Source organism: Dasypus novemcinctus, chromosome 24 (genome assembly GCF_030445035.2).
Source record: "Dasypus novemcinctus isolate mDasNov1 chromosome 24, mDasNov1.1.hap2, whole genome shotgun sequence".
Lineage (NCBI taxonomy): Eukaryota > Metazoa > Chordata > Mammalia > Cingulata > Dasypodidae > Dasypus > Dasypus novemcinctus.
In genome coordinates this window covers 30,961,361-30,984,369 of record NC_080696.1, presented here as the reverse complement: position 1 = coordinate 30,984,369, position 23,009 = coordinate 30,961,361, and the positions used below count along the sequence as shown (strand labels likewise).

The 23,009-nt window shown below is 51.5% G+C and overlaps 2 protein-coding genes across 11 annotated transcripts in view; one reads left to right on the top strand and one right to left on the bottom strand.

Annotated features, from left to right (window-relative positions):
- SNPH (syntaphilin) overlaps window positions 1-5,725 on the top strand; it is a 38,811-nt gene extending 33,086 nt beyond the window's left edge. For 6 of the 9 annotated variants that reach the window (XM_004463973.4, XM_071211618.1, XM_058286822.1 and 3 more), the window contains one exon: window positions 1,710-5,725. In XM_004463973.4, the coding sequence (XP_004464030.2) occupies window positions 1,710-2,883 (1,174 nt within the window). In that variant the 3' untranslated portion in view covers window positions 2,884-5,725. The remainder of the gene's footprint in view (window positions 1-1,709) is intronic. The other 3 variants (XR_011647299.1, XR_011647301.1, XR_011647300.1) reach the window with 1 other exon arrangement.
- A 492-nt stretch (window positions 5,726-6,217) lies between these two features.
- Window positions 6,218-23,009, bottom strand: part of SDCBP2 (syndecan binding protein 2) — a 24,264-nt gene continuing 7,472 nt past the window's right edge. The window contains exons 2-10 of one of the 2 annotated variants that reach the window (XM_058286824.2): window positions 22,869-22,917; window positions 21,092-21,267; window positions 20,368-20,437; window positions 14,597-14,697; window positions 10,081-10,239; window positions 9,343-9,518; window positions 9,095-9,266; window positions 6,999-7,090; window positions 6,218-6,765 (exon numbers count right to left, since the gene is read on the bottom strand). In XM_058286824.2, coding sequence (XP_058142807.1) covers window positions 6,711-6,765; window positions 6,999-7,090; window positions 9,095-9,266; window positions 9,343-9,518; window positions 10,081-10,239; window positions 14,597-14,697; window positions 20,368-20,437; window positions 21,092-21,145 — 879 coding nt within the window. In that variant the 5' untranslated portion in view covers window positions 21,146-21,267; window positions 22,869-22,917 and the 3' untranslated portion in view covers window positions 6,218-6,710. The remainder of the gene's footprint in view (window positions 6,766-6,998; window positions 7,091-9,094; window positions 9,267-9,342; window positions 9,519-10,080; window positions 10,240-14,596; window positions 14,698-20,367; window positions 20,438-21,091; window positions 21,268-22,868; window positions 22,918-23,009) is intronic. The other variant, XM_058286825.2, reaches the window with a different exon arrangement.

The following is a 23,009-nucleotide window of genomic DNA, read 5'->3' as shown; positions in this document are numbered from 1 at the left end:
GACACAGCGGTTGAACAGATCAGCTTTGTTACTGCTAAAGCTCTACTGGGGTCTGTTGGCATAAGTGTGCATGACCAGGTGGACTTGTCACCCCGCAGCCCACCCAGGCATAGACAGGGCTGGGAAGCCACAGCTCCCTGGAGACCAGCCTGCTCCAGGGAGAGAGGGGCAGGGGCCAGCCCAGCTGAGCATGCCCAGTTCCTTTTTTCTAAACGTCTTCTTCCCAGGGCGAGGCGTGAGTGAGGAGTAGGGACAGAGGCCAGGAGGGCCACCCCAGAGTGAGTCCCTGCCATGAGGCAGGAAGAAGGAAGAACAAGTGACCCCCATCACACATCCCACCATGCTTGTTGGCCTGTCTGTTTTTGCCTCTGCCAGCCCTCGTCCTTTGCCAAGTGGTTTCTGTTGGGTGGGCAGTAGCTTCCGGAGGAGGCCGTTGGCTGACCATTCGCCCTGCAGCCCCTCGGTCCCAGGCTCTTCAGCATGTGGTGTAAGGTGACTCCTGGGCCAATTTCCTGAATTGGATTTCACACCTGATTTTTGAAACTACATGATGCTTGATCTGGGATGGTCACTCTGCTGGGCTCATAACCTTGAGGTTGACAGTCACATCATTTCTGGGTTTTATTTGCATGAATATGGGGTGCAGGCTGAGTGGCTGCCCATGAGCTGTATCACAAAGAAGTGTGTTGGAGGCGGAATACTCCACACAGGATTTCAGCCTCGTGGATGATTTTCCTCCCTTCTCACTACTTTTAGTCCATTGCCCTTCAGTGTTGCTCTGGTTTTACTTCTGACTTGATGAAACATTTTTCTCTCTCCTCTCCTTCTTCTTCCCCTCCTCTGGATTCATGTGTGACTCAGGGATTTTTAAAAGCCTGAAAGTTTCTAGACAAGAGTTTCCAATTGTCCTGTTTGCATGGCACTTGCCGCTCCTCTAAGGATTAGCTTTCGTCCGTCTTTTCAGGCTTTCCCCTTTATAGCAGATACAAAGAAGAAGCTTCTAGCACGGATAAAAGAGGGCCACCCTGTTCTCATCACTCTTCTCTGATTTATCCGCCAGTTCTAATCCCACTGCTTAAGGGAAGATGAGGCCACCCTCACCCCCACCCCCTGCCTTCAGCCCTCCTGGCCTTGAAGGAGATAATCTCCCTCTCCCATAAAGCCGAAGCAGCCCCCCACCTCCTCCCCAGGGATCTCTGGCCAAATATCTCTCCATTTAAAATGTCCACAACCTGATTCAGTAGGAGGCCATGCCCCTTTCTACAGAGCAGATTTTGTTTAGTTTTTGTTGTTTTATGCTAAGATTTTAAAACAAAGAATATTAGGTTTCCATGGAAGTAGCATTTATGAATTGGGAATCTTTTTTGTCTCTTCTCTAGATGATGTATTTAAATTTTAAAAGCCACCTGTACTTCAGCCTCTAGGGGGTGGGAATGGGTGGTGTTTCCTGCTGACAGTTCTGCCCGGGAGGAGGCTCTTCCATCATCACCTGTGGTCCCTGTCCCCACTCCCCATGGAAGAAAACGAGGGACTCAGCTGGGGCTGCGGGCAGCAGGAAGGAGGTGCCGAGCCCTTCCTTTTGTCTCCCGGCTGTGAACTGCAGCAGTGCAGGGCCCTCTGTCCCCTCCTCCTCCTGTCCACGGGCCTCTCCTGGATGGCCGTGATGAGCCAGGCAGGCAGCGAGCGTGTGTGTGTCTGTCTGCACGCAGGGACACCGAGATCGATGACCTGAAGACGCAGCTGTCCCGCATGCAGGAGGACTGGATCGAGGAGGAGTGCCACCGGGTGGAGGCGCAGCTGGCCTTGAAGGAGGCCCGCAAGGAGATCAAGCAGCTCAAGCAGGTCATCGACACCGTCAAGAACAACCTCATCGACAAGGACAAGGGGCTGCAGAAGTACTTCGTGGACATCAACATCCAGAACAAGAAGCTGGAGACACTGCTACACAGCATGGAGGTGGCCCAGAACGGCACCAAGGAGGACGGTACTGGGGGCTCGGGCGGCGGGTCACCCGCCCGCTCCCTCACACGCAGCTCCACGTACACCAAGCTGAGTGATCCGGCCGTCTGCGGCGACCGCCCACCTGGCGACCCCACCAGTACCTCCGCTGAGGATGGGGCTGACAGCGGCTTTGCGGTGGCCGATGACACCCTGAGCCGGACGGATGTGCTGGAAGCCAGCAGCCTGCTGTCGTCAGGGGTGGACTGTGGCCCCGATGAGGCCTCACTGCACAGCTCCTTCAGCTTGGGCCCCCGCTTCCCTGCCAGCCATACCTACGAGAAGCTGCTGTGCGGCCTGGAGGCCGGCGTGCAGGCCAGCTGTATGCAGGAGCAGGCCATCCAGACGGACTTCGCGCAGTACCAGCCCGACCTGGACACCATCCTGGAGAAAGTGACCAAGGCCCAGGCCTGCGGGACAGTCCCTGAGTCAGGGGACAGGTACCCGGAGCCAGACCCCCGACCCCCGGGACCCAGAGACCCCAACTCGGCCGTGGTGGTGACAGTGGGTGACGAGCTCGAGGCCCTGGAGCCCATCACCCACGGGCCGGCCCCACACCAACCTGGCACCAACCCCAACCCCAGCCCGTCGGTGAGCGTGGCGTGCCCCGTGGAAGAGGAGGAGGAGGCAGCCGTGGCTGAGAAGGAGCCCAAGAGTTACTGGAGCCGCCACTACATTGTGGATCTGCTGGCCGTGGTGGTGCCGGCCGTGCCCACGGTGGCCTGGCTCTGCCGCTCCCAGCGGCGCCAGGGCCAGCCGGTCTACAACATCAGCTCCCTGCTGCGGGGCTGCTGCACCGTGGCCTTGCACTCCATCCGCAGGATCAGCTGCCGCTCGCTCGGCCAGCCAGGCCCGGGCGGGGCGGGTGGCGGCGCCCAGCTCTGAGGGCCCGGCCAGCGGCTCGGGCGGCCTGACCACTGATTGTAGGGGTGCCGCTCTCCCTCTCACGCATCCCCGTGGGGCATCATCTTATTTATTTCGTTTGGGGTTTGGTGGTGTTTTCTCAGGGGGCTGGGTAGAGGTGGGGGAAGGGCATCGGCCAACTGGGGCAGGAGGAAACAAAGGGGGATCACAGACAGGGAGGCACGCGGGTGGGACAGGCTGCAGGGAGCCCCTCTGCCCACCTGGCTCCCCGGGGGGAGACCCTCCTCAGGAAGTCTCTGGCCATCTTCACCTGGGGAGGCTGTCCTTGAGTCGCCCATCAGAGCCCTGCCCCCGTCCTGTCTGGTCCCCGCTCACTCCGTTTGTGCCTCCCGTGCATCTCCCAAGTCGCCCTGGCCCTCAGCCCAGGCTCCTGGGTCAGTATTATCTCCTCAGATGGAGGGAGCTGCGGCCCAGGGTGCAGGACTCAGAGCAGGGTTTGGAGCAGCCGGGCTGGGGCTGGAGCTCCGGCCTCCCCCGCTGCTCCCCGCGTCCAGAGTCAGCCACACAGTCGAGGCCACAGGCGGGCAGAGGGGCGGTGAGGGGGCAGGAGGCGGCCAAGGGCCTGTGGGTCTGTGTTGTCTCTTCATTCCAGACCTTCCCCGTAATCCTGGGCATGTCCAGTAATTCTCCCTGTGAGTGAAGGAAGCCAGGCCATTGCCGCGCCAGGGCCCAGGTCTGCCTGGAGAACCTGCCAGTCTGAGGACAGGAAGGGGGACTCCTCCAGCCTTCTGAGATGAGAGCTCCCCCCGCCCCCCCGCCACTCTGAAAAACAGGGCTGGACTCCAGACCCCTTGGCTTGTTGGAATAGCCAGAGGCCATCTCTGCCCCTGGAGCTTACCCCGAGCTTCTCTGGGGGCCTCAGGCCCAACTTCTGCTTTGCACTATGTTCACTTTGGGGCGTGGTTTGCACCCATCCCAGGACTCCGGGGAGGTGAGCACTTGCTTTCTGGGTGAGGGTTCCTAAATGTCAAGCCTTGATGCCTCTGTGGGGGAATGTGGGCAGGATGAGTCGCAAACGGGATACTGAAGCCATGTTGTTCGTCCAGGCCAAAGCGGGGTGCCCTGGGATGCATTTCCCAGGAGGGGGTGGGTAGCCAGACACCTGCAGCCTTGCCCGGCTCCCAGCCCTGCTCCAGGATGCCTGGAAAGGCTCACTGTCACCACCTCCTACCCCTGGACCATCCCTGGGTACCTCAGCAAAGCTGCTGACCTTGTACGTTTACCATTGTTACAAAGAGAACCGGCTCCCCTTCCCCCTTGGGTCACATCCATCTGGCCCCTCCCCCACTTTTCAGGGGTCCAGGCTCCACATCTGGGGTGGGTGCACCTTACCCACTCTACTTTCCTGCCAAGGTTGCTTGCCCCACCCTTGCTGCTCCGCCAGGCCTTGCCTGAGTCTTGGGGTCTGCAGCCCCACTCTGAGCCCTCCATTCTGGGGGGGCACCTGCATGCACTGGAAGTGGCCCCAGCCCAGCCAGTGGGGCAGAGTGCTCCCCTCTGCCAAGCGCTTGTGCCTCCAAAGTTCCCACTTGGTCAGCGCCCCCGACCAGCCATCCTCTGTGGAGCGGCTCCCCCCAGCCGAACCAAATCTGAATGCCTGGGGCCTGGCCAGGCTGTCCCACAGGACGCTGGGGTTGTGACATGGAGGGGGCAGCGGACAAAATCCAATCCAAAGCCAAGCCAGGACTGGCTGTGGACTAGCCTCCCTGGCTGTGTACTCATGGAGCTGCGTAGCATCTCATAAATCTTTACAGCTTTGCCGAGAAAAATAAATGTATTACTGTATCTGGTGACATAAAATTATATCTTTTCACCACTGGGATTCAGTCGAGCCACATAGCCCCTCTGCTCCTGTCTGTGTCTTGCTGTCCTGTGGCCTTCCTGTGTGTCTTGTGTTTTGGTGGACGTGGCCAGGGCTGGGGCTGTGGTCTGCTCCGTCCCTGCTATGGAGAAGCCACTCGTGAAGGGCTGGGTTGTGGTTGGGTGGGTCTGAGGCCTGGAGAGAAGGTTGGTGGGCGCGTGGCTGCCGCCCTCTCACCCACCCTGGCCCGAGGCCTGCCTGTGGTGATCACCAGGGGCCCCAGCCCACAGCCTTGAGGGTCTCTTTTGGGGGAGTGGGGGGCCCTCAGATGGCTTCTCTTCATTGTGTCTGTGTAGGGGGCATCTCACCACCCCAGCCCAGGGACCAGGTTAGCCAGGGTCCCAGGCCCCGCCGGCCTGGCCCCCGCGTGTTGTGTATGTGCTCAGAATCCTGCCTCTATGCAAAGGGAGCAGCAAGACCCGGGGCTTCCCACGGCAGGGGTCAGCTGGCCTGCTGGCTCAGGATCCAAGCCCTGACTGTGCCAGGGCCCTGACCAAGGGGCTGGGAGTCGAGGCCAGGGCCCTGGGGCCTCCCTTGGGGACTGCTCATCCTCCAGTGCTGCCCTTTTCCTCCCTGCTTGATGCTTCCTCCTGTTGGGCACGACCTGCCTTCCTGCCTCCACTTCAGAAGCAGATATCTTTGAGCTTCCCCTGTCCCCAGCCTCCAATGGAAGCTTCTGGAACTGCCCATCCCTGGGATCAGGTGACTTGGAGGCAGCTCCTTCTTAGCCTGGGACCAGGGGCTAGATGAGCCTACCTGCCTCTCTGGGCCAGACTCGGGCAGAAAGGATTCTCTGATCTTAGGGCCAATCCCTGGACGAAGAATTCCTGGGGCTCTGGGAAGGGGGAGGGTGGGGAGTCTTCACTCTTGTCTCCTTTGTCCTTTTGTTCAGACAGAGCTGTAGTGGCAGCAGACAGCTCTGAATTAAAGCATGAAAACACAGCAAGACCCTTGGCCTGCTTTTTTAAAATACCGTGTCTTTTTTCTGAGGTGGAGGGTGTGGGTGGGTAGTGCTCAAACTTCCCTCTGTCAGCCTAGGAGGTAAAAGCCCATCCTTTCCCGTATCAAGGGGACCCGAGGGCTCTGCCATACTCTGCTGTGTGGGTGGGGGGCATCACTGAACCGCCCGCCCCATCCTCTGAGTGTTGACCCTGCCGGCAGTGTCAGCACCTCGCGTGCACGCTCTCCAACACGCTCTCAAGTGAGTTCTGCTTTCCACTTTGGAGGTGCAGAGGCTTCGGTCAAAGAGTCATCCAAAGAGGCGCTCCCTCTTCTAGCCGCTTCCACACACCCCACCCTGCCCCGAGTCTAGTCGTGCCCGCATAAGATGGCCAGGGCCAGGGGCACCTGGGAGAAAGGCCTTGGTCTGGCAAGTGATGGGACCAAGGACTCATATTTTTTACTACATTTGAGGAAAGGATTTTATTTAAAATCTTTTTTTAAAAATTTTTGTCTTTATTTGATTTTTTAATGTTACATTAAAAAAATATGAGGTTCAAAAGACAGTCAAGAGTTACAGACACCCAGAGTGTGTTTGTGACAAAGAGCAATAAAGGCAAAAGAAAATATTCTCACAAAACATGTAGTTCTCTTCTCTCAAAACATGCAACTTTTCCTGGTAGAGGCAAACATTTTGAAAGGGACCCAGCTGCAATTTTAAGAAGTGTTTAGTCGCCCTGCCTATGCGCCCAGCATTTAAATGAGCAGAGACTCGGCTGCCTGTGGGTCCTGCCAGCCGTCAGCCCCTTTTAGAGGCCTGTGTGTACAAAAGACAGATCCACGTGATCGTGATCCTCAGTCCACTCAACCTGGAACCCCCGCCCCGGAGGCCCCGCCCCCGGAGGCCCCGCCCCCGGAGGCCCCGCCCCCGGGAGGCTCCTAACATCCAAGGGTGGAGGGCGGCGGCCACAGCTTCCCTTCTGTGGCTTCAGACATCTGGGACGGAATGGTCCATGGTATGCTGGAGCAGGGCCGGGGACAACCTGGATACAGCAAGGACAGTGGCCAAAACTGGTAACACCTTCCCTGAGAGCCTGTGCCTCCCCATGGGCGCTTTCACCTCATTGTCTAAGACCCAAACCGCCAGAAGCCACCAGACCTCCAAGAGAGGAGAGGGGTGGGAGGCAGGGCGGGCGGCGCCGCGCGGTGGGCTTGGGAATACGCACGTCCTGGGGAGGGAGGTGCGGGGGGAAGGAGGGAGGGGGTGCAGACTTACTTTCTGACCATGTGCTCGTAGATCACAGTGGGGATGATGGTCAAGGTGACAGTGCTCCCAGCCATGGCCAGAATCTCCAGGATCGCTTTGTCCTGGGGGGGAGGCAAGTGAGCTGTCACCCCCCGGCCGGGGCTGGAGCCAAGGGCAACCCTGCAGGCACCTCTGAGGAGGGTCAGCACGGCTGGTGGCAAGGAAGGATGCTGACACCTGACTGCCAGGGCGGGGCCGCCTCAGCCCTGAGGCCGTCTGAAGAGGGTCCCAGGCAGGCCCCGAGGTGTAGCCTTGCTTCAACAAGAGCATCCTCCTCCAGGCGCCCCCCAAGGACGCCCTCGGTAAAGTGAGGCAGCTGGGAGCGAGAGACGCTCCCTGGGGGCGGGGTCCAGCAGGGCCTTGTGAACAGTACTCGCCAGGCCCACACTTTCTACCCCAGCTCCCTGGTCCCAGCCGCACTCAGGTTCTGGCCGCCGACCACCAGAAGGGGACCCACCCTGGGGAAGGCATTAGTTGCACCCACTCACCCTCCGGGCTCAGGCCTCTTCCTCACACATCTTGCTGACCAGTACAAAGAGAAAGCCCTCAGATGCCATCCAGATCGTGGGGAGAGCCAGAAACTAAAAGTCTCTAAGCAAAGTGTGTCCAACAGCCAACCAACCATTCAAAGTGTGACCACAGGAGAGCCTCTGGCCCTTACTTAGAACCTAGTGACTTTTACTTTATACACACATCTACCTGGATTATGCATTTTCTTAGTTGTTCCAGAATAAATGATAATGTGCTTGATAGGATGAGTGAAGGCCACAGAGACAAGGGAACGCAGGAAGCAGAGCTGCCTGGAGCTGTCCAGTAAAGGGGCGAACCCAATCCCCGAGGGCTTCACGGCATCTCCGAGGGGTGGAGTAATATGTAAGTTCATAATGATGCCTTGAACTATCAGCGAGGATGGGAGAATCCACTGCACATTTTAGAATGACTGCTTTCTAGAAGAGCTAAGTTCCAAGGGCTGTAATGCTGTAAGAGGAGTGAATTCACTAATATCTAAAAGTCCCAGCCAGTCAGAATGGGTATTCCTACACCCCACTTTCTAAATCTGATGGTTCCCTTTGGATCGTCATGCCTGATCCCAAAGGCTGGGGAGGCAGCAGCAGGAGGGATGGTAAACAGACATTAGTAAGAACTTGGTGACCACAGCGGTCATGAGCCACCAGAATAAGCCTCCAAGGCAGGTGGGGGAGGCTGTCAAGCACAGAGATGCAGACAACAAGTGACAGGGATGGCTGGTGATGGCGCTTGTGGGGAGCAGAGGCCTGGCTTAAAAGACTGGCCACCTGTGCAGTGAGATACTAGCACCAAGGCTTCTTCTGCCGTGGGAGGGTGCAGGAGGGTGCAGGGACTCTCTCTAAGTCACAACTGAGATCAAGAGCCATGGCTTTCAGTGGCATTAAGTCAGGGTAAAACTTCAATTTTTCAGTGAAGCAAAAGCCATCTGACTCATCATCCTCCATGGGCCAAGAGGCAGTGGGTGCTCCATCCATGTCCTGGACTGCTCACTCTTTCTTATATTTTAAAGAAAAAAATTCACCATACCACTTGCCCCTTGAAAAATTAACAAAGGTCAGAAATGAGTTTCTGAAGAGCAATTTTCTAAAATATTCCTATTACCAAATGCGAACCAGTGTGCAAGCAGAAGAGTCACACAGAGTAAGAAGGCACCAGTGCAGCCAGAAGCCAGCTTGGGTGCCCATGGCCTCACCTGGATGCTGTGTCCTCACCTGGGTACATGTCCTCACCTGCATGCTGTGCCCTCACCTGAGTTCCCACATCCTCACCTGGATGTCTGTGTCCTCACACATGCCATTGCACCCCCCCTTCTGTCACACCTCCAGTCTCCATGTGTCAGCAACCATAGATGATATTCACTGAGCACCTCCTATGTGCCTGGCACTATTCTCAGAGCTGTATGTGAATTCCTATTGAACCTTTGAGGCCAGCTGAGGCTTGGAAAGGGGCAGCAGCCTGCCTGTGGCTTGGACCTTCCCACCACCCAACACGACTGACTGGCCCTGAAACTCGCGGGGCGGAGCACGAGGGGGGCCTACCTTCAGCCCGATGACGTTCTGCCCGTTCACCTCACAGACGCAGTGGTGGGTGAGGAGCCCGTTGCGGGCCGCAGAGCTCCCTTTGACCACAGAGACCACCTTCCCCTTCTTGATGACAAAGCCAATGTGACCCTTGCCGTCCTTGTGCACAGTGACCGTCCGCTGGAACGGCCTGGTGGGGAGGACAGTGAGCTGGGCCGGGGAACATGGCTGGGTCGGACAGACCCTCCTGGGGCCCGGCCGCTCACCTGTCCCGAACGACCATGACGATCCTCTCAGCCGAGGCCCTCTTCACCACCCGGTGGGCTTTGTCTGTGCTCCACCCGGCACAGTCGCACCCGTCGATCTGCAGGATCTGGTCCCCAAAGCGCAGCCCCACGAGGGAAGCGGGCGTGTTGGCCTGGACCAACTGCACAAAGAGCCCCTGGGGGAGGCAGGGCCCCGTCAGCTGGCCCCCGCCTCGCCTCCAGCCAGGCCCATCCTCCAGGCTGTTGTTTTTCCTCCTGGTTCTTTGGGAGCCTACAGGCTGGTGCAGTGGTTACCCCATTTTCCTGGGGTGGGGGAGGGGAAGGCAGTCCAGGCCACCCAGCTGGGAAGCTACTGAGTGGAATTTCAACCCTGGCTGGAGGCTACACCCCTAACCTCCAAAGCCCTCACCGCCGCCACTGGCCATCCCTTGCCTTGGCTGTCTGTAGACAACTGCCTGGTGGCTGAGTTAGGGAGGGGCGAAGGGGCCTCCGAGCCGCAGGGCTGCAACCCAGCAGCAGCCTGAGCCTTGGAGGATACGGGATAGGCAAAGAGCCTGGGCTTGGGGGTCAGGGCGGCGGAGTGCAGAGGCCGGCTCTGCGCCCTCCTCACGCGCACGGGCCACTGGGCAGCCCCTCCTCCCCGCAGCCGGTGGAGGCAAGTCCGGTGCCCTCGGGCGCAGAGCCGCGGGCGCACTCGCCTCGGCGGGGCCCCTCCTCTCCCGTGCGCCCCCGCCGCACCTTGTCGATGGCCCGCAGCCGCAGCCCGGTCTTGCCGCGCTCGTCCTTGCACAGGTGGATCTCGCGAACCCCGGGCTTGATCTCCGCACGCCGCGCGCCCACGCTGTTCCCGGTCACCGGCGCCACCACCTGGCCTGGCGAGGGGCCTGGAGCCGCCGTCTGCAGACACCAGTGGAGCAGGGGGTCAGCTCGGGCCCCAAGGATTCGCGCCGCAAAAGCCACCGCGGTCGGAGAAGGATGGAGCGGCTCGCAGGCCCAGCCCACTTGAGACCGCACACGTCTCCGCACGGGCCGACGGGGGATGTGGCCCCGTGGAGCCACGAGGGGGCGACAAAGTCCACGCCTCGGAGAAAAATGGGGGGAGGGGAGCGGGAGGGTATACTTGGGGGGGGCGGGTTTCTTCATTATCTAAGGGAAATTGATATCAGGAAAAGACCCTTTTAAAATACACTTAAAAACAGAAACAAAAATTCCTAGTAAATAGTGAACATTGAGGAGGAAAGGCTCAATTTTGGTTTTGTCTTGAAAAATTAAGCTAAAATTAAATGAGGAAATGTTTTCCCTCTAATATCTGGAACAGGGCAAAGCTGTCCACTCTCACCATTACTATTAAACTAAGTACTGGAAGTTCTAGCCGTGCAATAAGGCAAGAAAAGGATATAAAAGACATAATCAGAAAAGAAGAAATAAAACTATCCCTATTTGCTGATGACATGGTGGTTTATGTAGAAAATACCAACGAAGCTGCAAAAAATAATAATAATAATTTCAGAACTAATAAGTGAGTTTGGCAAGGTTGCAGGATAGAAGACCAATATAGATCAATTGTTATTCTAAACACTAGCAATGATCATATGGAAACCAGACTTAAAAATACAATGCCAATTACAATCCCTCAGAAAAAAAGGTAGGGATAGGGGTGAGGGTGATTCTTGGGTATAAATCCAGCAAAACATGTACTGGAATTTTATGCTGAAAATGACAAAGCATTGATGAAAGATATAAAAAATATCTAAATAAATGGAAAGATAATCTGTGTTCATGATTTGGAAGAATATTGTAAAGATGTTCCTGAACTGATATACAGATTTAATGCAATTTCTATCAAAATCTCTATGAAATGTTTTTTTAGATATATGCAAGGTTAACCTAAAATTTATATGAAAAGACAAAGGAACAACAATAGCTAAAACAGTTCTGAAAAAGAATAAAGTGGGAGGAATCGCTGAACTCAAGGTTAAGGATTACAATACAGCCATGGTGAAGACAGCATGGTGATGTCAGAGACAGAAACCCACAGATCAACAGAACCAAACAGAGAATCCAGAAGGAGAGCCACACAAGTGTGGCCAATTGATTTTTAGCAGAGGTGCAAAAGCAATTCCATGGAGAAAGGATAAGCTTTTCTACAAAGGGTGCTGGAGCAATTGAACTTCCATAGGCAAAAATGTGAACTTTGACCTAAATCTCACACCTGATCTAAAAAAAAAGTAATTCAAAATAGATCATCAAATTGAATGTAAAATGTGAAAGTATAAAACTTTTAGGAAAAATAAAGAGAAAATACTTGGGTTCTAAGGCTAGGCAGAGTCTGAGACGTCACACCAAAAGCTTGATCCATCAAATGAAAAATGGATAAATTGGGGAAGCAGATGTGGCTCAACTGATAGAGTGTCCGTCTACCATATGGAGGGTCCAGGGTTTGATCCCCAGGGCCTCCTGACCTGTGTGATGAGCTGGCCCACGCGCAGCGCTGCAGCACAAAAATGCACAGCCCACCCAGGAGTGGTGCCACACACATGGAGAGCTGAAGCAGCAAGATGGCGCAACAAAAAAGAGAGTCAGTTTCCCAGTGCCGCTGGATAAGGCAAGCGGACGCAGAAGAACACGCAGCAAATGGACAGAGAGAGCAAACAACGGGGCGGGGGTAGGGGGGATGGGGGGAGAAATAAATTTATAAAAAAAAAGAAAAATGGGTAAATTGGACATCAAAATTAAAAACTTTTGCTCTGCAAAATACCCTCGTAAGAGGATGAAAACACACTAGCTAAAGATTTGGGGGGGGATATTTGCAAATCACATGTCTGACAGAGAACTCAAGAATATATCAAAAATTCTCAAAACTCAACAATAAAAAAATAAAAGCAAAAAATAAAAACAAAACAAACAACCCCTCCCCCCCCCCCAGCAATCCAATTAGAAAATGGGCAAAAGACATGAACAGAGCCTCCTCTCAATTAAGAGGTGGAGTGGGCATCACCATCCCAGAGTCCTCAGGATTAGGGAATAAAATATGGACTAGAGTGGATTTAATGGTATTCTACTATAGATTTATTGTGATTCCAGCAATGGAAGAAATTATATCACTGATGTAGAGAGAGTGGCCACTGTAGTTGCTGAAGGCAGGGACAGGGAAAAAAGGTGTAATAGGGGGGCATTTTGAGGACTTGGAGTTGTCCTGTATAACATTGCAGGGACAGAGGCAGGACTTTATATATTCTGCCATAACCCACTGAATGTAAACTACAATGTAAACTATAATCCATACTGTGTAGCAGTGTTCCGAAATGTATTAATCAATTGCAAAGAATGTACCACACTAATGAAAGAAGTTGTTGATGTATGAAAAGTGGAGGGTATGGGGAGGGGACATAGGAGCATCCTCTATGTTTTTTAATGTAACATTCTGTGTGATCTATGTATCTTTTAAAATTAAATAAAAAATATATATTTTTAAAAAGACAAACAGATGGCAGGTCTTTTGAGGATGTACAGATGGCAAATAAGCACAAGAAAAAAAATGTTCAACATCATTAGCCTTCAGGGAAATGCAAACTAAAATCACAATGAGATACCATCAAACATCTCTCAGAATGACTAAAATAAAAAGTAATAACCCCAAACGCTGGCGAGGATGTGGTGAAAGCAGATCTCTCATACACTGCTGGTGGAAATGTGAAAAGGTTCAGCCACTCTGGAAAGAGTTGGGCAGTTTCTTAAAAACTAAACATTCACTTATCATATGACTCAACAATTATACTCTTGGGCATCTGTCCCAAAGAAATGAAAATTTATAATCTGTACAAAAATCTGTACACAGTTGTTCACAGCAGCTATAATTACAGTAGACCTAATCTGGAAACAACCAAAAGGTCCCTTAATAGTTTAAACACTGTGGTGCAACCATACCATGGAATACAACTCAGCAATAAAAAGGAACAAAGCATTGGCACGCGGAACTGGGGTGTTATGCTGAGTGAAAAAAATGCTGTATAAGCTCTTATATAATATTCTGAAATGGCAAAATTATAGAGGAGCTAAACAGATTAGTGGGTGCCAAGGGGTGATGGATAGGGCGTGGGTGCAAGTGTGATTATGAAGGAGTGGAACAAGGGAAATCTTGGTGGTGGTGTAACTGCTGGGGAACCTGGGCGAAGGGTACGTGGGGCTCTATTATCTTTGCATTTCTGTGAATTTATTATTATTTCAAAATAAAAAGTTAAATAAATATAATGAAAACTTTTTCACTATAAAATGCATTTTCTGTTACATTTTTAATGAAATTTAGGTTGAATGAATTTATGTCCCAATTACTGGAACAAAGAATGATTGGGTTGAGGGATTAAAATTGAACTCTACAGAACAGGGCCTCCTTTGTTTCATGTCTGTATTTCACAGCATAACCATCAAGGGGGTCATGTTGCAAAAACATCTCAGGATGTCACCAGTTTTTCTCAGGGTCCCACATGTCTTCATCCTTGTCTATTTTCTCCTGGTTGTTTGCTAACTGGTCTGACCCCGTATCCTCGTTTGTCAGTGGCTTTCTTTGCATGTGGCTGTGGCCATTCTCCATCAATCCCATCAACTTCATGAAACCCTCCAGCCTTAGTTGCACTTTGCAATTAGTTTTCATTGACTCAAAGACAGGTTAGCAGACAAAGACAGGGATCCTAGAGCCAATTGGGAGGACAATTGAGTGGACCCTGGTTTTATAAGCAAATACATTTTCAGTAGTGAATATTTTTGTGTTAGGGTGCCTTTTGCTCCCCAAAGTCATGGAGTGCAGCAATCATGCACTAGTGTTTAATTTGGAGACCAAGAATTGGATGATAAACTGCCCCCATCCCCGCCTCCCCTTCCCGCGCCCTGCAAGCTCTCCCTTGTCCCTTGCAGCTGCTGCCAAGTCTCAGGTAGCCTCCAGTAGAAGCCCTCGGGCTCAGGCTGGGTTTAGTGTCCCCTTCTACTCCCCAGGCTCAGACCAGAACCCAGAAGCCAGAGCTCCAAGGGCAGGCCCTTTCCCTCCAGCCCCAGGCCTGTAGGAAGACATAAAACTCCACCACACTTTCAGTGATGACCCAAAATGAAGAGCGTCACCAAGAAACAAGAGTTCCAGAAATGATGGGGCGAGGCTGAGATTCTAGCACAGAGAGTAAGGAAGTCTGTTTAAATGGCAGGACCAAGAAAGTGGGAGAGTTGGGACACGCTGTACCCATTTAGGCAAAAGGCGAGCACCTACGTTGTCAGCCTCTGGAATCCGGGGCAGATTCTGCTGGACTTCTTGGCTGGAGAGGGAAAGACCCATGTAACTTTCCAATTCTGCCAGATTGGGGTACAAACCTGATGGGGAAGGGGAGGAAGAGAGAAGAAAAGGGTTACTGAAGGGCATATGCTTAACTCAGCCTGCCTGGCTCCCGTGCGGTCGCTAAGGCTGTTGATCTCATGTATTTTTAGAAACAGGGCCCAGGAAGGCAGTTTGTTCTCAAGAACACAGTATATCCCTGAGAATGCCGTGGATATGTGAGAATACTGCATCCCTTAGGAAGGCTCTGTGTCCCCGGGATTGCTTGCATCCCAGAGAACACTGCTTGTCCCCAGGACTGTGGTGAGGGGAGATGTGCAGGAAGCCCAGAGCCCTGGGGCAGAGAGACGGAGCACTTGGGAAACGATGTAAGTGGTGGCTGTGTCCTTAGGACCAGAAGTGCCCTGAGCCCTGGGCAAGCAAGCCCTGCCCCACCCCACGCCTCCCTCCTGTTTCAGAGCCCCTCCAAGTCCCTCTGGTGGCCGGGACTGGCCAGCACCAGAAGCCCTGGCCTCATCTCTCTGACTTTGTTGCTTTTTTTAAACAAAATCAATTTTATTGATACATATTGATAAAGCATACAATCCATCCAAAGTGTACAATCATCGGCACACCTTGTTGTGTACCAATGCACATAGTTGTTCATTCATTACTTCTATCATTATTAGAGCATTTTCATTATTTCAATAATAATAATAAACAAAAAATGAACAAACGAAACCTCTCAAACTCTTTATGCTTTCCTGCTGTACATAGCTGCTATTTCTGGCTATTCTTGCTTATTTATTTTAAAGTAGTTTTATTGACATATATTCACATACCATACAATCTATCCAAAGTGTATAATCAATGGCTTTTAGTGTAATTACAATGTTGTATATTCATCACCACAAAAAATTTTAGGGGGAAGTGGACTTGGCTCAGTGGTTAGGGCATCCATCTACCACATGGGAGGTCCACAGTTCAAACCCCGGGCCTCCTTGACCCATGTGGAGCTGGCCCATGCGCAGTGCTGATGCGCGCAAGGAGTGCCCTGCCACACAGGGGTGCCCCCCGCGTAGGGGAGCCCCACGCGCAAGGAGTGCGCCCCATAAGGAGAGCCGCCCAGCGCGAAAGAAAGTGCAGCCTGCCCAGGAATGGTGCCACACACACGGAGAGCTGACACAACAAGATGACGCAACAAAAAGAAACACAGATTCCCGGTACTGCTGATAAGGATAGAAGCAGTCGCAGAAGAACACACAGTGAATGGACACGAGAGCAGACAACTGTGGGGACCAGGGGTGGGGGGAGATAAATAAAAAATAAATCTTAGAAAAAAAAAGAAACTTGCCTGTCAAAAAAAAATTTTAGAACAATTTCATTACACCAGTAAGAAAACTTCACTGTGTTACCTGTGAAGCCGTCTGGTCCTGTACTTTTCTTTTTTGGGAGATTTTGATGACCGATTCAATCTCTTTAAATTTAATTGGTTTGTTAAGTTCTTGTATTTCTTGTAGCATAAGTGTAGTTTGGTTGTGCATTTCCAGGAATTTGTCCATTTCATCTAGGTTGTTTAGTTTGTTGGCAAACAGTTTCTCATGTCCTCTTATGATCCTTTTTATTTCTGCGGGGTCAGCATAACTTCCCCCCTTTCTTTTCTGATTTTATTTATTTGCATCTTCTCTCTTTTTTACTTTGTTAGTTTAGCTAAGGATTTGTCAATTTTATTGATCTTCTCAAAGAACCAGTTTTTGGTTTTGTTGATTTTCTCCATTGTTTTTCTGTTCTCAATTTCATTTATTTCTGCTCTAATCTTTATTTTTTCTTTCCTTCTGCTTGCTTTGGGAATGATTTGCAGTTCTTTTTCTAGTTTCTCCAGTTGTTCAGTTAGAGCTTTAATTTTAGCTCTTTCTTCTTTCGTAAGGGCTATTAGTTTCCCTCTTAGCACTGCCTTCAATGTGTCCCATAAGTTTTGATAAATTGTGTTCTCCTTTTCATTTGTTTCAACATACCTGCTAATTTCATTTACAATTTCTTCTTTGACCCACTGATTGTTTAGGAGTGTGTTGTTCAGCCTCTACACATTCTATTTTTTATTTCCAGTTTCATTTCATTATGTTTTGAGAAGACGCTTTGTATAATTTCAATCTTTTTTATATGCCTTGTGATCTAACATGTGGTCTGTCCTGGAGAAAAGTCCATGAGCACTTGAAAAGAATCTATAACCCGCTGCTTTGAGATGCAACATTCTCTATATGTCTGTTAAGTACAGCTCGATTATCGTATTGTTCAAGTTCTCTGTTTCCTTGTTCATTTTTTCTCTAGTTGTTTTATCTAATGATGTGAGTGGTGTGTTGAAATCTCCAACTATAATTGCAGAGATTGCTCCCTTCAGTTTTGCCAGAGTTTGCCTCATGTATTTTGGGGCACTCTGGTTAGTGCATAAATATTTATGACTGTTGTTTCTTCCTGACAGATTTTACCTTTTATTAATATATATAATGGCTTTCTGTATCTCTTATAACATTTTTGCATTTAAAGTCTGTTTTGTCCGAAATAGTATAGCTAACACTGCTCTTTTTTGGTTACTGTTTGCATTGATTATTTTTTGTCCAACCTTTCACTTTCAGCCAGTTTGTATCCCCAGGTCTAAAGTGAGTCTCTTGTTAGCAGCAAATGGATGGTTCATGTTTCTTTATCCATTCTGTAGGCCTATGTCTTTTGACTGGGGGAATTTAATCCTTTTACATTCAGTGATATTACTGTAAATGCATTATTTATTGCCACCATTTTATTATTTGGATTTTGTATGTCATATCTTATTTTCATCTGTCTTTTCATTCTTTTGGTTATCCTTTCTGCTATTCATGGCTTCTACACTCTCCTCCAAGCCTCTCTCCCCTGTCTTTTTCTTTGGGCTGTAAGTCTCCCTTTAATATTTCCTGAAAAGGTGGATTCTTTTTTACAAATTCTCTTAGTTTCTGTTTATTTGTGAATATTTTAAACTCACCTTCGTATTTGAAGGAAAATATTGCCAGATAAAGAATTCTTGGCTGGCAATTTTCCTCTTTTAGTATTCTGACTGTATCATACCACTGTTTTCTCACCCCCACGATTTCTGATGAGATACACTAAGTCTTACCGGGAGTTCCTTGTATGTGATGCTTTGTTTCTCCCTTGCTGCTCTCAGAATTTTCTCTTTATCTTTGACATTTGACATTCTGAATAGTATTTGTCTTAGAGTATGTCTTTTCAGATTTATTCTGGTTGGGGTATGTTGCGCTTTTAGGACACATAAGTTCATTTCTTTCAAAAGTGTTGGGAAATTATCAGTCATTTTTTCCGCAGACACTCCTTCTGCTCCTTTTCCCTTCTCTTCTCTCTCCAGAACTCCCGTGACATGTTTATTATCGTGCTTCATGTTATCACTCAACTCTGAGCCTCTGCTCAGTTTTTTCCATTCTTTACTCTCTCCATTCTTTTCTTTCTTCAATTTCAGCTCTTCTGTTTTTTGTATGACTTATTCTTTCTTCTATCATTCTAAGTTTGCTGTTGTATGCCACTAATGTGTTTTTGAGCTCACCTATCATTTTTCATTCCCATGAGCTCTGTTATTTTTCTATTCAGGTTTTCAAATTCTTCTTTGTGCTTGCTCAGTGTCTCCTTGATGCCCTTTATCTCTCTCTCTTTTTTTTTAAGATTTATTTATTTATCTATTTCTCTCCCCTCCCCCCCCCCACCCTGGTTGTCTGTTCTCTGTGTCTATTTGCTGCAACTTCTTTGTCAGCTTCTGTTGTTGTCAGCGGCATGGGAATCTGTGTTCCCCTTGTTGCCTCATCCTGTTGTACCAGCTCTCTGCGTGTGTCACGCCATCCCTGGGCGGGCTGCACCCTCCCTTGCGCTGGGCGGCTCTCTCTACGGGACGCACTCCTGCGCATGGGACTCCCCACTCGGGGGACACCCCTGCATGGCAGGGCACTCTTCGCGCGCACCAGCACCACGCATGGGCCAGCTCCATACGGGTCAAGGAGGCCTGGGGCTTGAACCGCAGACCTCCCATGTGGTAGACGCCTTGAACCGCAGACCTCCCATGTGGTAGACGGATGCCCTAACCACTGGGCCAAGTCCGCTGCCCCCTTTATCTCTTTAACCATATTGTCTTTCAACTCATTAATTGATTTTGGAAATTTGTGTGAATCTCATTGATTAGCTGCCTTAAATCCTGTGTCTCATCTGGCTCTTTGATGTATTCCTTCATTTGGGCAATTTTTTCCATTTTCTTGGTATGGCTTGTAATTTTTTGATGATGTCTGGGCATCTGATTATGATGGTGAATTTACACTGTCACTCAGTTTTTCTCTCTTTTGTAGGGATTTAGTGGCGGGAGACTGTGTTATTGCCATTCTTTTGATTCTTGGTTCAACCTGTTTTAGGTCTTTAGGATTGTCTCTGTTAGTTGCTCAAATCTGGGCCCTGGACCCAATAATGGGTAGCAGACCCACTTCCAAGGGCCTTGGGGAGGAAGGCTGTGAAGGCCTGAGAAAACTTCTCGTTTATTTTTAATTCCCTCACATGCATTTCCTAGGTCGGACAGCAGACGGCGCCCTTTGGCAGGCCTCTCAGTTCAAAGCCTGGCTGGAGTGTGTGTGTTGCAACAGAGACTGGATCAATGTGACAGAGGTTCCTGCCTGGAGACTATTCAGAGCCTGGCAAATAAAACTTTCTCAGAGATAGTTCTCCAAACTTTGCTGGCAGCCCCCTCTCTTTTCCCGAGTAGGAAATAATTCCATTCCCCTCTGTGTCCTCAACAACCAGTCCCTCAGTAGGGAGGGAGATGGGGAGGGTCGTATATCTTTAAGCCCCTTGCCGGCTCCCAAGGCAAACAACGGCAGGGCCCTGCCTGGCCTGGAAGGGCTGGTGGGACACAGGCCAAAAGCTGAGTCAGCCTTAGGCTGCATCCCTCTCTCTCCGCTTTCCTAGGGAGATGGGTCCCTTGGATCTTCTTTGTCTGTGGCCACAGGCCTCAGAGAATTCAAAGCTTTCTGCAACTAGAGTGAGGAAGGAGCGCAGCAGCTGCAGGTTCTACTCATGGTCTTAACATCTAGGTTCCTTTTCTTTGTCCCTTTCTCTTCTGGGTAGTGTCCGTCCTTTCCCTGGTGTCCTACACCCCAGGACTTTTTTTTCCACGTCATTTCTGCCTGTCCTCTAGCTATTTTTTTTGTGAGGAGAGAAAGTCCTGTGTTTTTCTAATCTGCCATCTTCCCGGAAATCTCCAACCTTCTATGTACCAGCCCCCACTCCCGCCTCGGTGGCCCCGGTGCCAGGAGGCGGTCTGGCAAGTGGACGGCTCCCTCTGGCCAACGCGGTATTTTGTTTCTGAGATCACGTGACTTTGGCTCACCACAATGCTGCTCACACTGATTTGGGGTGGCTCACGTTGAATGTGTAGACAGGGTCACCCCGAACAATCACGCCCTGGAGGTGGCCTTGCTGGGGGCAGTCAGGCCTGGATGCCCTGACTCTGCAAGCCGGGCTTGGAAACATGAAATGGGAGCTAACCCGGCAGGTGAGGAGGGAGGGGGCGGCGTGGGCAAAGGCTCTAGGAGGCCGAGGTCCCCCAGGCAGTGGGCCCGGAACCTCCCACAGCTTTGGCGCCTCCACACTGCCCTGACAGCCCTGGGCATCCCGCCACCCCGCTGCGAGCGCCCCCACCCCCAGCCACTCACCTGAAGGCTGGGAGGTGGCTGCCACCTGGGCTGGCAGAGCAGGCATCCTGGGTGTGGCTCGAGCCTGGGCCTGGGGAGGGGAGGGGAGAGCTGGTCAGTTGTGACTGGAACACGGGGCTCGCTGAAGTGGGGGTCCAGCCATTAGGTATGCTGTGGACCTGGGGGTCCATGAACCCTCCGGGTACTGTATAAATTGTGCCCTCTGTGGACGTGCATATTTCTGGGAGGAGTTTCTCCCAGGAGCCATGATCCCCAAATGTCATGAACCGCTTACTGCCCGAGGCGGCCAGGACACTGAGGTCAGCCTCCCAGCCAAGTTCTCTGTCGAAAACCCTAAATTCTGGAAGCTCCCTTGGACCACAAAATGATGGGATGGAGCGTCTGGTGGCTGAGCGGGCCAAACCCCGGCCCTCTGGGCTTTGCTTGAAAGCCTGAACTGGCAGAGGAAGTGCTGGGACAGAGGACAGAGAGGGGCATGAGAGGGGAGTGTCTTGTCTGTGGTCACCTGGACTTTTTAATTCCTGCTGTGATTCCATGATCTTGGCCTCGGGGTACCTTCTCTGCCCAGCAGGCCCTGCAGTAGGGTCGGGCATGTCCAGGGCCTCCTGGGAACCCCAGCACCCAGCCACCTCCCAAGGCAAGCTTTTCTTAGTTACCCGGGGAGGGGGGTGTCCCAAATACCCCCATGGGGGAACTCAGGCTAACCCGGGCCTGAGGCCTGTACCTGCATGGCTTGGTCCACCTTCAGGTCCTCCAGAGATGGGTACAGGGCAGACATGGCTGCTCCTTGGAACACCTGCGGAGCTCAGAGGGAGAGGAGGGAGGAGGATGTGTCTTGCTGAGATGAGGCCAAGGAGCTGCTGGGGCTGGGGACCACTGTGTGCTCTGGAGCACTCTCAGCTGTGGGAAAGACAGCAGGAAACTAGTATTACCCCCATTTTGTTGGTGAAAAAGCTGGAATTCAGAGCTGGTGAGTTGGGATTTGAACCCAAGTCTGCCTGGTTCCCAGTCTGTGGTTTCCTTCCTTTCAGGAGTCTATCACACCGCGTTCGACTGACTCCACTCTGGACTCAGCAGTTGTCCTCAGTCTGTCTTCCCAGTGAGGCTGCAGCTGCCTGGAGTCAGGTGTGTCTGACCCACAGCCCACACCAGGCCCACCTGCGGCAGGGGTACACGATAAAAGAATGCCTGGCACTGCACAGAGCTGAGTGGCCCCTCGCAAGTGGGCTGTGCCAGGGGCAATGTGACTCTAGCCCCTCCCAGGCCCAGATCCACCAGGCACCTCTGCTGCATGACCCCCAGGGGCCCAGGACATCCTCACCCATCACTGCTCCTCCTGGCCTCCCTCCACACTTGCTGCCTGGACCCCAGTCATCCTCCCTCCCTCCCTTCCACCACTCCTTTCAATCTGTCACTAAACCCACCCATCTTTCCCTGCCCCATCCCTGGCCCTGAAGCTGTTGCACAGACCGCTGTCATTTCCCACTCCCCACACCCCTCCAGGTGCCACAACATTGTACAGACAGGTCTCTGCTTCCCCTCTTGTTCTCCAGACAGCAGCCAACAGGCCCTCACCCACCAGGCCCCCCCCCCCCGCCCTCAGAACCTAGTCTACACTCGCTCAAGTGGCCCAGCAAGGCCTCCAAGATGCCACCAGAGATTGGAGCTGAATCAGAGATTGGGCCAGGTGCAACAGATTTTATTTGGACCTCACAGAGTACTCTGAACATTTAAATTAGCCACCTACATGCAAAATTCAAAGGACTGCATTGAACAATCTAGATTCTCTACTGTTCCTGAAAAATAGGAAACTCTGGCATCTCTAGACTACAGCTGAGTAGCTGCAGACTCCAGTCCCCACCAATCTCTATCGTCTCTTACACCCAGGCGGTTTTACTCACTGGCACTATCTGTCTAGTCCCAATAGACATTTGCTTGCAACCCCTGCCTAACTCTCCAGCCTCATTTTTTGCCATGTGCCCTTCTACCAAAACCCATTTTCAGCTCCAGCCCAATGCACTACTTTCAGATCCTTGAACACATCGGATTCTCTCATGTCTCCAGGTTTTTGCATATGCTATTTCCTCTACCTGGGATACTACCTCCGTCCCCCACCCCTGCCTGGCTAAGTCCACTAGTTCCCAAGTCCTAGCCCAGAGGACCTTTCTTGCAGGAAATCTGCCTTAATGCCCACCTTCCCGGCCCCCTCCCCCCACCAAGGGCTGTTCTGAGGGTCGTCCTCATTCTGCGCTCCCCCTCCCCCGCCCCTGGCACGTATCCTTACTTTTTGATTAGTTTGTGCTGCGTTTGCCTCTGTACTTGACTGTCTGTCTACCTTACTAAATTGGGACTCCCAAGAAGCCAGGAACTGGATCTTCTCATTAGCTGTGGAATCTCTAGCCCCACATGGAAACTAATTGAATATTACCAGAAACAATGTGTCTGCCTGAACTTCCACTTTTTTCCTTGCAAAGTGAAACTGATATCCTAAGAACACCTACCTGAAAACATGGACCAGAGATTCAAAAGGTGTTCATTTGGCTCTCACCACTAAAAATAGATATAGATATAGATAGATATACATATAGATAGATATATAGATACAGATATCTGAATTAGTGCCAGCATAAGAAAAATCTGGA